Source organism: Mus musculus, chromosome 3 (assembly GCF_000001635.26).
Source record: "Mus musculus strain C57BL/6J chromosome 3, GRCm38.p6 C57BL/6J".
Taxonomy (NCBI): Eukaryota; Metazoa; Chordata; class Mammalia; order Rodentia; family Muridae; genus Mus; species Mus musculus.
In genome coordinates this window covers 130,384,252-130,400,598 of record NC_000069.6, presented here as the reverse complement: position 1 = coordinate 130,400,598, position 16,347 = coordinate 130,384,252, and the positions used below count along the sequence as shown (strand labels likewise).

Below are 16,347 nucleotides of genomic sequence, written 5' to 3'. Positions count from 1 at the left end.
TGTGACAAGTGGGAGAGGCCATCTTGTCGCCCTGCTCTAAAAAGTGCACATCTGATTGGACTGCAGTGAAGAGATAAAATATGAGCACTCCAGTCATTGTTTATCATGTGTCACTTGGGAGCTATGTGGCTTCTGTTTGCCACTCCCCTTTGCAAAGTATGGGATAAAATATAGCAAGTGTTTCCAGGGCTAAAGGATGCTATGAAGGCTGCTAGGGAAGAAAACTCACCGACAGTGTCACCTAGTTATGGTTATCCTTGCAAGGATACTAACCTCCAAGCAAGAAATGGTCATGAGTGAAGTCATGAAACTATCAGGTGTAACCAACTGTTCTACTATTTGATTGGAGAGAACAAACATCTAAGGCTACCTACCTCATCAAAAACATACAATTGGGGAGGTCATAGGCCAAAGGGAAAAGCATACTATTGTTGAATGCCTAAGTAAACCTGAATATGTTGTCAATGTTTTTTCTAAATATTTAATTTTATACCCACAGAGTAGTTCTATGCTCATCCTGAGGCAGAGAACGTCCTTTGTGTAGAAGGCTTCCAGTATCTAATGTCCAGCAGAATCTACCCGTTTATTGGCCAAGAATGCTTGCCTAATCACAAGTGTGTATGACACTTGCCAGTCATAGATGAAGGCTATTCTCATAGAATATTAAGGCTGCATTAAAGTAAAGAACCAAGGAAGGAGGAAGAAGGGTTTAGAGACAGAAGAAAGCAATACAAGACGAGAGTGTTTGCTCAGTTGGGGTCCCGGAAGTAGTTTTGAAATGTGTCTGTTTGGAGACATCAGTGCTGGTCAGTGATCATTAATTTTTTTGTGTTGTATTTCCAGGACTACGGAGTTCAGGCATTTGGTCAAACACCAGGCTAAATGTTGTTATGAAGACATTTATTAAGAGTGATTATATTTTCTGTGGGTCGTTCTTTAAGTAAAGCCTATTTCTCTCAATAGGCAGGGCAGGCTTCAAATCAGTTATAAGCCTTAATAGCAGAGGCCAAGGTTCTTTGCATTAGCAACTCTACCTTAAGAAATGCAGAAACCTTATAAGCCCCAGTGTAGGGGAAAGCCAGGGCCAAGAAGTGGGGGTGGGTGGGTAGGAGAGCAGGGCAGAGGGAGGGTACAGGGAACTTTCAGGATAGCATTTGAAATGTATATAAAGAAAATATCTAATAAATAAATAAATGCAGAAACCCCATCTGAGGGGTCTGTGAAGATCAATTTGATAGTGAAGTGCTCACTGGGCAAGCAGGAAGACCTGAGTGTGGATTTCCCACAACAGTACGCCGTCTAGCCCACTGGTATGTATGCCCACAGATCTTAGACTTCCTAACACCTATAACTTTATAAGCTACTTCCATAAGTAGCTCTCTAAATATTTAGATGTCCTGATGGATCTTTTCCTCTAGAGAACCCTGAAAGAATCACCAAACCCCTTTCTATTAGCACCAGATCCATCTTCTGTTTCTAATTTTATCATCAATTTTCCAGGGCAATGTGTACTCCAACCATGCCAGAACTCCGGTGCACAGAGAAAAATGCCCCAATAAACCATCGTTTTTGGTTAAAACAAGTTTAGAGCCTCTTTTTTTATTACATATTTTCTTCATTTACATTTCAAATGCTATCCCCAAAGCCTCCTATACTCTCCCCAACCCCGCCCCCACCTTGCTCCTCACCCACTCCTGCTTCCTGGCCCTGAGATTCCCCTGTACAGGCGCATATGATCTTCACAAGACCAAGGGCCTCTCTTCCCATTGATGGCTGACTAGGCCATCCTCTGCTACATATGCAACTAGAGGCACAGCTCTGTGGGGTACTGATTAATTCATATTATTGTTCCTCCTATAGGGATGCAGACCCCTTTAGAAAAATTCAATGTGCCTTGTTCTGCAATTTATTCTGTATTATAAAAATCTGATGCTCGACTGAAAAATTACATTCAGATTCAACACCTCTCTTGTGTGTTTGACTGATTGTCACTACATCCGACTCTTCTGCCCATCTGCCTAAGTAATCCCGTTCCTTGCAGACCAGGGACTCAGAGGGTCTGTGGCACTTGGGTACTTTTTCTAGCTCCTTCATTAGGGCCCCTGTGTTTCATCTAATAGATGACTGTGAGCATCCATTTCTGTATTTGCCAGGCACTGGCATAGCCTCACAAGAGAGAGAGCTATATCAGGGTCCTGTCAGAAAAATCTTTCTGACATATGCAATAGTGTCTGGGTTTGGTGGTTGTATATGGGATGGATCCCTTGGTAGAGCAGTCTCAGGATAGTCCTTCCTTCCATCTCAGCTCTTAACTTTGTCTCTGTAACTCCTTCCATGGGTATTTTGTTCCCCATTCTAAGAAGGAGCAAAGTGTCCACACTTTGGTCTTCCTTCTTCTTGAGTTTCATGTGTTTTGCAAATTGTATCTTGGATATTCTAAGTTTCTGGGCTAATATCCGCTTATCAATGAGTGCATATCATGTGTGTTCTTTTGTGATTGGGTTACCTCACTCAGGATGATATCCTCCAGATACATCCATTTGCCTAAGAATTTCATGAATTCATTGTTTTTAATTGCTGAGTAGTACTCCATTGTGTAAATGTACCACATTTTCTGTATCCATTCCTCTGTTGAGGGACATCTGGGTTCTTTCCAGCTTTTGGCTATTATAAATAAGGCTGCTATGAACATAGTGGAGCGTACAGAGCTAATCAAAGAATTCTCAACTGAGGAATACCAAATGGCTGAGAGCACCTGAAAAAATGTTCAACATCCTTAATCATCAGGGAAATGCAAATCAAAACAACCCTGAGATTCTACCTCACACCAATCAGAATGACTAAGATCAAGAATTCAGGTGACAGCACATGCTGGCTAGGATGTGGAGAAAGAGGAACACTCCTCCATTGTTAGTGGGATTGCAAGCTGGTACAACCACTCTGGAAATCAGTCTGGTGGTTCCTCAGAAAATTGGACATAGTACTACTGGAAGATCCAGGAATACCTCTCCTGGGCATATACCCAGATGATGTTCCTACTGGTAATAAGTTTAGAGCCTCTTAAACTTGGTAAGCATCTGCACTCTGATATCTTACCAAACAATCTCAAAACAAGCTCAATGAAAATATGTGTCTCCACAGAAGGCTGCTTTTCCTGAGGCACTGTTGTCATGCCCTCCTCTGCTCTCTCTGGCAAGTGATCTTTAAAGTTCCACCCTTCACCTTCACTCTATGAAACCATAAATCTTTGTGAACTGCCCTTCATCTCCACTCTACAAAGCCACAAATCTTCCAGGTGCCTTATCTCAGGTGGAGCCCTTCATCACCTCTGTGATGGATAACCTTGAATGGGTGGAGGAAACTGACCTAGATGAATAAAGGACAGACAGCCTTGGGTGTGTCTGTACAGGTTCTTCAGAGAGGATTAACCAGAGGGTGAAGTCCTTCCCTGAATGTGGGCCATCCATTCCATAGGCTGGAAGCCCAGATGGAACAGAAAGAGAAAAATGAGAAAATGTCCTAGTACAGGCACGCTCTCCTCCTGGCTATCATGCTGTGGCCTGCTTTCCTAAACTACAGTATTCTTATTGTTGTGGCAATACTGTATAAAGAGCAACAGACAGATTTAATCCAGTTCACTGTTTGAGGGTTCAGTCTACCTTGAAGAAAGCATGGTGTCACATTACACCCACAGCCAGGAAGCAGAGAGAAACAGACACTGGTACTCAGCCCACTTTCTCCATTTTATTCAGGTTGGGACCAGAGCCCAGGGAATGGTGCCACCCACAGTGGTGTATTCTTCCCACTCACTCCAATATCCTTGGAAATGTCTTCACAGGCACACCTGTTTTCTATGGTGATTCTAAATTAAATCAGATTGGCAATAAAAATAAGCCATCACATCTGCCATACCTATCCTTCTAGGAAAGTCAAACCACTGAAAACACCAAAATTAGCAATTCCTAATTAGTCCCTGTTATACCGGTCACAACAACAAAGCCTAACACATGCTCTGACTCAGACCTTTCTTCTCTATTCTACCCCAGTAACTTGCACAGTATTCCCCAGAGTCATACCTGGGGGTCTACATTGCTTCTCCCTCCTCTTCACTACTCATTCCAGCCACACAGCCAAGCATGTCTACCCTGGCTACACAACCTAAGCCTGCCACATTCTCTACAGTTCCCCAGATCCTCTCATGTACTGTTTTATTTCTCACAGAAATAACTATCCTAAACATCTCTTTCTTCCCATTTCTCCTCTCTTAAGTCCTCTGCAAGGGCGCTCATCTAAAACATTCCTCCAGGCAGGCCTCCTCAGCCTAAGTCCTCCGGAGATGGCACACATTTAGAAACTGACTTAGCTTGACATACCAGGTCCTCTGTGGTCTCTCCATTCTCAGGTCTGTATCCTCAGTCTTTCTCATCTTATCATTGGGTCCAAGATACGTGAGTTAATACACATGGGGATTTTTCTTTTTCCAAAGATGTTAACCATTCTTCATTGTACCTCAAAGACTTTTAAAAGTTAAATTCTTTAAAAGCAGCCATTTTGAAGACACTCACCTTGCCCAGATCTAGAGATGCACTGGCTCCCCTCTGTACTCAAAGCTGGGCCATTTCCTCCCCTGCTATTCTTTCAATGCACCTAGGTACATCATGAACACATCTCTTTCCCCATCACACCACTGTTTGGGTTTTGTTCTCTACCAGATTCTAAGGTCCCTGAAGACAATGCCATGTCTTGCTTGCCATTACACCACAGAGGGAAAGCCACAGCCTGGACGCTCAGGGCAGTCTTGATAAATGAATCTCTACACGATCTTTTAAATAAACAGTTGAGCTTGTTACTAACAATCTTATAGCATCTCTCCTGCCTCTAAATCCTACATCCTTTTCTTTCTCACTTTGACCAGGAAGAAAGCATTTTTTAACAGTAACTTTTCTGCTCAGAAACAAAAGTTTGAAGTACACGCATAGTGAGTAGCTTTGAGACATGAACAAGTACAAAACAAGCAGAAGATTTGTGAAAATAAATGCGTGTTAAAAATCATTAATAATTTTGTAATGAACATTTAAGAAACCCAGAACACCAGAATTCATACTCTGAAATTTTGTCTTAATTCTACCCGGGGAGAAAATTGAAGTTAATTTAACGAAAGAAGAGTATTTCCAGATTAGAGCCCCATGGAAAATATTAATACTGCGTTTGGTTAACTTTGGTCAAATGTGTGTGGTAGTGGTGGTAGGTGTTTCCTTGAGTCCATGAAATCAGAAACAGGGCCTGTGTCAGTCTTTGTGCAGGGCAAGCACAACAGTTTTCAGTAGCTGCTTTGGAGAATGAAGGCCCCGAGATGCCCTTAATGAGTGTGTGTGTGTGTGTGTGTGTGTGTGTGTGTGTGTGTGTGTGTGCGCTTCTGGGTATTATTAATGCGTAACCACTCATGGGAGAATGGCAATTACACAAATCATCAATTCAGTCTTAAAAACCGGTTACATCAATTTCTTGTAGACAGGATACATTTTGGGTTGAAAGTTTTGTGGGTGGGTTAGTATCTCTTTTGCTCCACTGGGTATCTCTATTGCTCCTGCCTGGCTACAGGAGGTGGCCTCTTTAGGTTCCATATCCCCAATGCTGTGAGCAGCTTGGTCTTCATGTAGGTTCTGAACAACTGGAGCAGGAGCTGTACCAACAGCTGATGACTGTATGTGGGATATGTTCTAGTTGGGCTGCCTTGTCTGGCCTCAATAGGAGAGGAAGTGCCTAGCCTTGTAGAGACCTGAAGTGCCAGGGTAGAGGGATACCTGGGGCTCTGGGGTGGGGTGGAGCAGCCACTCAGAGGAGAAGGAGGAAAGCATGTGGGAAGGGTGACTGGGAAGAGACAGTGAGTGGGATGTATGATGAATAAGTAAAAAATTAAATTAAATTAAAATATTACATCCAAAATATGTCTGGGCTGCTTTGCAAGCACACTTAATTCTAAAGTAGGTTTCTTGATATTGAGGAGAAAGCCAGTAAGCAGCATCCTTCATAGTCTCTGCATCAGTTCCTGCCTCCAGGTTTCTACCTTGAGTTCCTGTCTTGATTTTCCTGGACTATGGACTAAAAGTTATAAGATAAAAGAATCCCTTTCCTCTCCAAGTTGATTTGGGTCATGGTGTTTTATATCAGCAACAGAAACCCTAACTGAGGCACAAAATAAGCCACCTAGCATGGCAGCCTGTTGCCATTCTTCTAACTCTACCCATAAGAAGCTTTTAAACACAAACTGTCCAGGTTCGTGTTCCTTTGGATTGCTGCAATGAATGTTATGGTTGTTATCCAGCTATCTAGATATTTGGTGCTGATACCTTCAGGATAAATGGTTTTACCTTCAATCATCAAGAGTATTAGAGGAAGAACAGTCACTCAAGGTGATGGCTAGGTCACTGTCATTTTGAAAGGATCTAGACTTGCATGGGGTGTGGGCTGCGGACCAAGCATGCGAGGGGGGGGTGGTAGTATTAATCTGGATTGCCTTAATTGAAGTGTAAAGACACACCAATGTCTCTGCTTCCTAACTGCAGATGCAATACGGCTAAAGCTCCTACTGCCGTGACTTCCCCTGCAATGACGAACTGCACCCATCAACCAAGAGCTGAAATAAGCCATCACACTGGTAAGTTGCTTTTGTCAGACTTGGTGTCACAGCATCAGGAAAAGAGACTAATACCCTACATACTCAAATGTACACTCAAAGTCTTAAAGAGACACAATATTTTTTAAATTAACCAGGATGGTTAAAGACAGAGAAGAACATTTTCTGGAAAACGTAATAAATGTATTTTCCTAATTTCCTTGATGGAAGAGGAAAAGCTTACCTTTTTGGGGGGGGGGGGGAGGGGGCGGTTCTTCCACCTGAGGCTATTTACATCATATGTAAGTTTACATTAACCAAATGGCAATAGCAAGGAATATACGGAAGTGTCAAGGCTCACAGATAACTCCAGAGAACGTAGCATGATTGGCAGACACACAAAGGCAGAGACACAATGATGATGCTTCCTACACAGAAGGCAGGGACGAGAAAACCCAACTTGGCCAATATCCTTGGGAAACATGGAGGGAAATGAGCTTTGAAGAGAGATAAGCCTGGGTTTAAGTTCTACTTCTGCCTCTTAATTGATATATACACTCTAGGACAAATTACCTGACAGGCCGATCCCCTAATTTCTTCCTTTGTAAAATGGGTTGGGTCAGTCTTGGTCACAGAGGCAACAGGGGAATTGATACACGAGATGGCAAAACACAAGTGGTTGCTATCCCGTGTACTTGTGTCTGGAAAAGAATTGCTTTTGGGTGAAAAATCCCAAGTTGTTTCTTCATTATGAAGGAAAGATGTCAGAGTTTAGCATCTTACAGTTCTGTGGAGATTTCTTCCCCTAATTCATCCAGCACAGAACCAGCACGGCAAGCTTAGCTTGGCTCAGTCTGCTTTGCTCGTCTGTCAACAAGATTCTAATGTTCAAACCGAGTTGACAATTGCTGAAGGTGGATGGAACAAGACAGGCTGTGCAAGAGCATCAGATTTCACACCTCTGAGGGTTCGAGCTACCAACAAAAACATCATATCTCTGTCAGTCATGCGTAATTATTGGACTTGGTGGACCCATACAAGTGAAAAAGCCAGTCACCACGGGTCTCCTGGCTCTTCCTCTGGCTACAGATATTAGACCTGCTTGATTCTCTGACCTGTGAATACTTGAATTGAACTTCCTTTTGGACAGAAGGATAGACTATAAAACAAAGGGGGGACATCTGCTCCTTTTAAAATCCTGAAGTTATTTTCCAAATTTATATCAAAGTGTGTGTGTGTATTTGTATTTTAAATACACAAAGCAGGGGCTAGAGAGATGGTTCAGCTGCAAAGATCAGAGTTTAGATTCCCCAACACACACAGAAAAGTCAGGCCTGAGGGTGAGATAACCATCACGCTTGGCAGGGAGTGGGGACAGATGGGTAGCTCAATGGCCAGCTAACCTAGTCAAATTGGTGAGCACCGGGTGCAGTAGGCAACCCTGTCACAAAATCCAAGGTGAATTTCAACTGAAGAAGATATCTCATGTCAACCTCTGACCTCTGTTCACGAGCATTTAGGTCGACACGCATACACACACAAGCTGTCCAAAACAGAAAGTATCATTTCATAGTTAGTAAACACAATGGTCAGGCACATCCCTTGAGTGAATACAGTTGTAATATCAGAGCTAGATGCCTAAGCCATCCACAAAGAGTTTAGTAGGGATAGATTCCAAAGCACATTACCTTCGTGAGAATAAAGGTAGACAGATTCATAATCATAAAATCAGACATTTATAATCACAGCCTGCTCCATTTCAGCTGTTTATAAATGTTTTTCTGTGAAAATGGTTTAAGGCTTAACAGCTTACTGTAGAGTAAATTGGTATGTGAGATCTAATTCAGGCCGCATTTCAAGTTTTAAACTATAAATGACTTCAATACACAAAAATATAGAATCTTCTCTGAAGCATGTAATTATGTATATCCACACATTCTAGTGTGATACATCCAAGTTTCCCAAAATATATTAAATAAAGATTTAAGTGGAAAGTTGATAAAATTTATCATTAAGTATGTTTTTTTAAATTTTGTTCTTTTAATCCTGAGAAGATTACTGCAAGGCAGTAACAAGGAACAGGTGAGTTTTAGCAAGAACAAGAGACAATGAGCTATGTCAACCTCCCCTGGGCCAGGCACTATTTTGTGGATCACTGCAGTGTACCCACTGCTGTCCTTTATACTGAGTACTTCTGAAGGAGAAGATGCCCAACAGGCTGCCAGGCTATACCACAGAACCCTGTCCATAAGAGGCACAGCATCTCAGGAGGTCAGCAAGAAAGACTTCTGGAAAATGACCTCACTATAGGTTTTGTGCCAATGGTTGCCCAGCAGAAACAAGGTTATCAACTTATCACACTACCTGTGTAATAAGTACATGTAATAACTACAAGATAAATACAGAATGAAGGCAAAGGCACTTGTGGCTAAAATAGTAACACACCTTAGTATCTGCATAGGAACTGGTTTCTTACTCATGGAGATAGCTGAGCGTATTTTAATGACCCGAAGTAGGGAATAAAACCTAAAAATAGGTTCGCATGAACTGTCACACTTCAGTTGATGAAAAAGAATGAAAAGAAAAGCTATATATAAAATAAAAAACGATGCTTAAAATAGAAAAATAAGATCACCAGACATTAAATTTGCCAATGATTGGATAGTGTCTATAGATACAGTGTTAGTAAGTTTATCTAATCATAACAATGTGTCATTCATTTGTATTTACTAAGCTATAAAGCAATGCCATAGAAACTGCATATAAAGCTACCTATTCTAAAACAAAATTAGAAGGAGTCACATACCTCTTAAAAATCCTGGATGGGAGGCTCAACAGGATTTCATTATGAGATAATTTTACCCAAAGAACCCCAGGCACAGCATAAGTAACAAGGTGTAGCTCCATTGTATAAAAAAACCAGCTATATAGTCTACATATTTTCTTCCCTTTCTTGCAACCACTAGAGCAGCAGTTACTTCTCAGTTGCTGTGATAAAACACCATGGCCCAAAGTAGTTTGTGGAAGAGGTTTACTTTGGAAGAGTTTGTGATGGCAGGATGCATGGCAGCAAACAGCAGCATTCGGGCTCCCTCCACCAAGGCTGGACCTCCTAACCCCTCAAGGAGCGCCACCAACCGGGGCACAAGTGTTTAAATGCCTGAGCCCAGGGGAGACATCTCTCACTTAAACTCTTACAACTGGCTTCTTATCTGCTCTTCATGGAAACACTCTGCATTACCTTCTCCTTGGCATGAAAACGTACAACCACAGCATCTCTCTGATGTGATTTGTTATCCTCATCACAACGTGTTTGAAATGAAGTCAAGGCAGAGTGGGGGCCATGCTTGCTTTACAAGGTGGCCATTTTACATCGAATGACCAAGCTTTTATTTGTGCATGATTGTTTACGCCAGGGGATGCGATTTAACCATGGGCTGCCTAACTTGTATAACAGCGGTACGTGTTATAACACACTTAGAATTCATAAAGAAGAAAGTAAAAAAGCTGAAATTACCTAAAGTCAGAATGTCTCTTAACTGGATTTTAACGTCACAAGCCATTAGCTGTGTCACCTTATGGAATTAACCTCTACAAATGTTACTTTCATCGTTGGAAATGGAGCTTGTAAGGGGCTGCTATGAACAAAAATGGAATTTTATGGACAAAGAGCCTAGACTATTATACAACAGTTAGTTGAGGCTTAATCTGGTCTTTTTTTTTTTCCTTTATATACAATAAGGCACACACAATCTCTTAGCAGAAAATCTGGGCTAAGAGATAGCTTGAAAACATAGGTAATATGTCTACTTGTTGTTTTAATGACTCAGGAAATCCTTGCGTCGTGAAGGTCACTGTCGTGCAGACATAAGAATTAATTTCTTAGACTGTGTGGCAAATACAAATTGTACAGAGAGATGCCTTGAATAGAATACTCGGTACTCCCCTTGTAACCTTGAGCCTTTCCTCTGGGGCAGCCATGTTTTGCTTTGAGTTTTAAAGACAGACACTTAAATATGAAAGCAGGGAGCAAAAGCTTCTTGATCCTGGGCGTGCTGTCCGCCTAATGTTAGGCAAGAGCAGATAAGTCAGTCACAGAGGCAAGATCACTACAAGCATGATTCACGACCCATCCTTGAACGTGGCAGGAAGACGGCGGAAGGTATTTTGAAGCCAAAGCTTCCTCTGATCAAGTCAACAAGCCTGTGCTAATCCCTCTCCCTGGACTATGCTGGCCTCAGAGAAACCAGGCAATGGAGAATGTGCAAAACCTGCAGCAAACTGGCTATCTGGGATGGGAAACTAGCTCAAGGCTAATGACCATTGCTACTGAAAAGGGCGGGTGCATACTATAAACACTGGGGTCAGACAGCAGATATCCAGGATATTACTCAAAAACGCATCGAGCTCAGAGCTGACAAGATAATCTATTCCTGGGAGTGCAAAGCAGACTGGAACGCTGCAGCTATGAACTACTCAAGGAAAGACAGGAGCACAAACTCTCCAAGGGCCCTGCCTTGGGCTCCTAGTGCAGGCAAGGCTCCAGCAGACTTCAAAGGGAGCTCTGCCTATGGAGAGAGGACTGGCCTTAGTGCGACACACAGGGGGTATCAATTCCATGATCATGTTGCCATCCACATTTGGCGGACCTGGACCGGCAAATCCAAATAGCTCAGATACAAGTTTAAATGCACGAAGAGAGAAGTGTGAGATACATTGGAGACTTGCTCGAAAAAGAAACCTCAGAATTCCAGGAAACAGTCTCAAAGCCAGAAACTTCCTATGTTATCCCAAAGTCTCGGGGGAGTAATCAGTGTGTGACAGCATAAAAAAATAAAGCCTGCCGCCATCACTGAATTCTAGTATAGCACATGACACCTAATTGTGCAATAAAGGAAGAACTTTCCACATTTAAACATTTATAAAAGGTTAGTCACCTTCTCCTATATGAACTTTCATCCATATTTTTGGTTTTTATAAGGTTTTAACATATATAGATACTGATTAATGTAAAGAGCCAAAATCATCAGATAGTACTTACAGGAGGACCTGTGTGGCAGGAGCGGGCAGTGAGGGGAGAGATGAAAAAGAGAAAGAAAGAGAAATTAGTGACTATGAATGTTAAAATTAACTCACAGATAAATTACCACCACCACCACCACCACCACCACCACCATCATCATCATCATCACAATTCTAAGAACACAGAGGAGACTTGGAACCCAGAGATTTCTTTAAATCATAGACCTTTGAGATGACAAAACAAATGAATTTATAGCCAAATTGTCACAGAATTTGGACAAACTTTCAGGTTCTCCAAAGCCTGTTCAGGCGAAGCTGAGAGGTCCATGAACCTGAAAGAAAACTGTGTAACACATACAGGCCTATGTAGCATTCGAGTCAGGAGAATCTCGGTTGCTTTTGATGGATCATTGCAGAGAGCTGAGCTTGATAAACACTTGAATCAGCAAGGCCTAACATTTGTTCCTTGAAGAATGTCCTACCTTCACCGTTTCTGCCAATGCATAAGAGCTCAGTCCTAGTGTCTCTATGGTTTTCTTTAAAGCAGAACACAGGCAGAAACCGAGACCATCCCTGTATTTTATATACCATATGCTCCAAACGCCACCTTCTATGTAACCAGGCAGTGGGGAGGTGGGTTTATCTCTATAGGACTTTACATAAGCACACATGTTTCTTCTTCCTTCTTAATTTCTTTCTTTTGACAAAAGATCATTTTGGTGATTATCTGGCAACAATATTTTGTCATTTCTTTTCTCTCAAAACTTCTTGGGGGTGGGGAGAGAGGGGACCAATTGGAGGAGGAAGCACGGGGCAGGGTGGGGCAGGTAGTCGGGGGTGGGGGGCAAATGTGAATAATGATCCTAAACACATATGCATAAAGATGTGATAATGAGCCCGATTACCCCACATGCTAACCTAAACACTCTGTTTTTAAAGAACATGAGAAAAGCCTCTATTGTGAACTCTGTCCTTTATGAAGGGATACCCACCCAAGTTTCCAGCCATCTACATGCAGAGAGGCTGATGGACAGCCCTTGAGAACACTAAGCACTCAGCAACCATCCTCCCCAGTTGGTGAATTTTCACAATTCCTTTGACTTTGCCATCTATTTTGAAAGGGCAAGGGAAAATGAGATGTCCTAAATTCTGTCCACAGCAGGACAAGCTGGGGTTCTACTACTTCAACACTTGGCCAGTGATTGTCTTAACTATTGGTAAGTTCTACCATTAGATAGTGGGAGGTCCCATTTTAGAGCATGCCGAAGTCACCATGAAAAGAACTGATGCTCTCTTAAGAAGCCTTCTGGATTATCAGCCCTTTTGAAATCTCAGACTTCCAAGAGTAAAAATAGTAACCTACCTCTCTTATTGCTATATCGTGGTTACAAACGTATCTTCATTTGGCCTTTGCTATTTCACTTTCCCTATAGGAACTCCCACAAACTTGGAGTGGGAGCCAGGACAAAGGATTGCAATAGCCCTGGCTTGGAGTCGGCTGACCCATCACTTCCTCAGTGACAATGTGGAAACCCCAGACTGATCAATGATGCCACTCTCACCACTGAAGCTCTGAGGCTGTACCAGGAGCCCCTCCCACAGCCCGTTAAGAACTGCACAGCAAGCAGTATGACACAGTGTGTCAGTTCATTAAAATAACAGCTTTCCAAAATGTTTTTGTGAGTGTGCTGAGACAGATAAATACCCACATGCTGGCCACCCCAGAGAGGACCCAGAGTGATGTTGCTATACCACATATGGATGCGAACTGCACTACGGAATGCAGGACAGAAGGGTTGGCCTTGATCAACAAGCAGCTAAAACCCGGGAGCTGGGGGTATTGTTAAACCCTAATGAACAATATTTCCCAATGCTCCTTTCTTAAGTGTTTGTTGTAATAAGGATTTGCCCTTAAATTCAACGTATATAATAAAAGTATCAAACTTGCACACACCTTCCAATAGGCAACTATCACTATTAATTAATGGGAATAAACATAACTACTACACCAGAACTTGAGTAGCACAAGGCAGACACTCACCAGATTCTCCTCTTCGGCCTCTCTTCCCTCGTTTCCCTGGAGGACCTGAAATATAAAAGATGCTTTGTAGCATATTTCATGTTTTCCAGTTGTATAAGGGTTGCTACACAATTCCTAAGACTCTGTTCACTGTTTTTCACCACCAGCTCCAAGAAAGGGACCAGATGTTGTTGATGAAGATTGCTACTCTCCTGCTTCAGCAAAGCCAAGCTCTATTCCATCTCACCCCCAAAGCTGGTTGGAACAACTATCTATCAAACATACTTAAGAGTCAGGATTTCTGTTCATCTCATTGATATACCATCAATACAGAACAGATTTGCTAAGCCAGCAGTTGAAACGCCTTATTTATTTTCTGAAGGCCTCAAATTATAAGAAACAAATCTATATAACTATTGTTTGTCTTCAGTCAGGTTCAACATGATTTTTCTGAATGTATTTGGATAGCAATCAACTAAAAACATACACAAAGAAGAATACAGCTTAGATTATTTCTGTTAAATGTGAATATAATGGAATTCAGTGATTGTCACTCGGATAAATTCATGGTCATAATTTTAAGTCTGTTTTTTTTTTCTACAGAGACAAGATCATTATCACTTAATGAACAGTTAGCCTTAATGATGATGCCATTCATGAGTCAAAAAAAAAAAAAGGAAAAAAAAAAAGAAAAAGAAATCAAACACCCTTTTACTTCAGTGAGTTGCCTATAAGGACATCAGACTCACTGCATCAAATTCTAGCCATTTGCACTTGAAGACATTGTTCTCAATTACACAGCTTCTGTCTGCATTTCCTTGGGTGAAAATAGCTTCCAGTGAATTATGGCTCAAGTGAATGGAAGAGAGCAATCAGCCCACAATAAGTACTGAGGGCTTCTAAGTCTTGCTGGGAGAAAACGCCAAGGAAAACACAGAGCTGCCTGCTGCTGAGGCATGAACTGCTGAGTGGAGCTGATGACTTCTAAACTCTGGAAAGTTCCAGGGACACGGCCGACTGTCACCACGAGTCAGAGTTATCAGCTACAAATAAACACCACCATAAGCTGTGGGAACACTGGTGGCCCACCCAGCTTCCCCCCAGCCTCAAACAGGAGAGGTATGACCATCTTTGTTGATAGCAGGGTATAAATAAATAAATAAATAAATAAGCAATGATATCAGTTGAAGATGTTAGGAGACCCAGCTTTATAAGCAAAACCCAAAGTGTCAGTAGGCTTTTGGATTTCTTTCTGTATCTTGGAACAAAGAGAGAATCCTATGCACACTCAAGGCATTTTCAAAGATCAGGACAGAATTAAATAAGTAAATATACGTGGTGGGGCCCTACTATATAGGAAAATACAAACTTATAGACTTGCCCCAAATCATGCAATCAATATTCCGATATTTGTAACTCTCCTTTAAGATTAGAAATCGGACATTTGTAGTATAAAATCACTAAACCAAGGAAACCGAGCAAGCTCACTTGTGATAGACATGGTTAACTTTAGAAACCACCTTTGAAAAGAAGAAGAAGAAGAAGAAAAAAAAATATATATATATGCAGGGAACTTAGGAGCTCTAGAAATTGAGTAAGTTTCAACTGACAAACAAGAAAAAATACACATTTAAATTCACAGAAGAGACATATGAATATTCACAGGGATGGAGACACCATCAGAGATACCAGAGGCATCCTGACGAACTGTTGTTCACTTACAAATAAATAACAATTATTGATTCACTGGGAATTAACTTATTTTCTTTTCTCCATGAAGATGTTCCCTTAAAACAGTAGTTAAAGTTGAAGTTAAAACATGAAGTTAAAACAATAGTTTTACTAAGTATTTTAAAGAGAATCTAAAATAAATTAAAAAAAAAATAGCCTTGAAAGAAAAGGGATAAGAATGAAGCAGTACTACCTTCTGGAGAAACCCCCAAAGCAGAGTGACACTATTTCTGAACATGTCTTTCTCGAATATTCAATCACAAATCCAGAAACCAATCAAATGCCACAGAAACTGTGGGGCAGAAGGCATTTGCAAGATGGCATACATTGAAGGTAACAGGGCTTTTGAAGAATATCACAATACTTGAGAGATGGTGAGGCCAAACTAAGTTTTAAGATGAGAGTTTAAATATGTTAAACCTAGAAAAAAACACTGGCTTGAAGAAGAGTAAATTATAATGACAACTGGAAGCAGACATCTATAGGGAGTCACTTCCAACATAACGTTAGTGAGCCAATGAACTGCACAAAGTCCTCCTCAGCCATGTCTAGGTATCTTGCTGACAAAGAGTGAGCCAAAGTTTAAAGAAGTTCGAGGTACAGATGAGAACTCTGGGCCTTGCCTCTAAATTTAGGATCAAAACCAAACATGAAAAACAAAATGGAAGAGATGAATGGATGAGAAACCTCTCTTCTCATCAAAACCCCTGGTAAGAGATGACAAGACTTGGGGAGATAGCACACACTTTTAATCTCAGAACTCTCTGTGAGTTCAAGGCCATCCTGGTCTATATAGATCTAGTTTCAGGATAACCAGGTTACATAGAGAAACCCTTAGAGAGAGACAGAGAGACAGAGAGACAGAGAGACAGAGAGACAGAGAGAAGAGTTGATAAAAGATAGTGACTTTGTCCACCCATGCAGGGTAATTCTGTTCAAACTCTTTTGTTGTTAATGT

The 16,347-nt window shown here is 41.5% G+C and overlaps 1 protein-coding gene across 33 annotated transcripts in view; it reads right to left on the bottom strand.

Moving 5' to 3' along the window:
- The window catches only part of Col25a1 (collagen, type XXV, alpha 1), a 419,527-nt gene that overhangs the window by 199,286 nt on the left and 203,894 nt on the right, over positions 1–16,347 (bottom strand). For all 33 annotated transcript variants that reach the window (XM_006502276.4, XM_006502286.4, XM_006502269.4 and 30 more), the window contains exons 3-4: positions 13,680–13,724; positions 11,658–11,665 (exon numbers count right to left, since the gene is read on the bottom strand). In XM_006502276.4, coding sequence (XP_006502339.1) covers positions 11,658–11,665; positions 13,680–13,724 — 53 coding nt within the window. The remainder of the gene's footprint in view (positions 1–11,657; positions 11,666–13,679; positions 13,725–16,347) is intronic.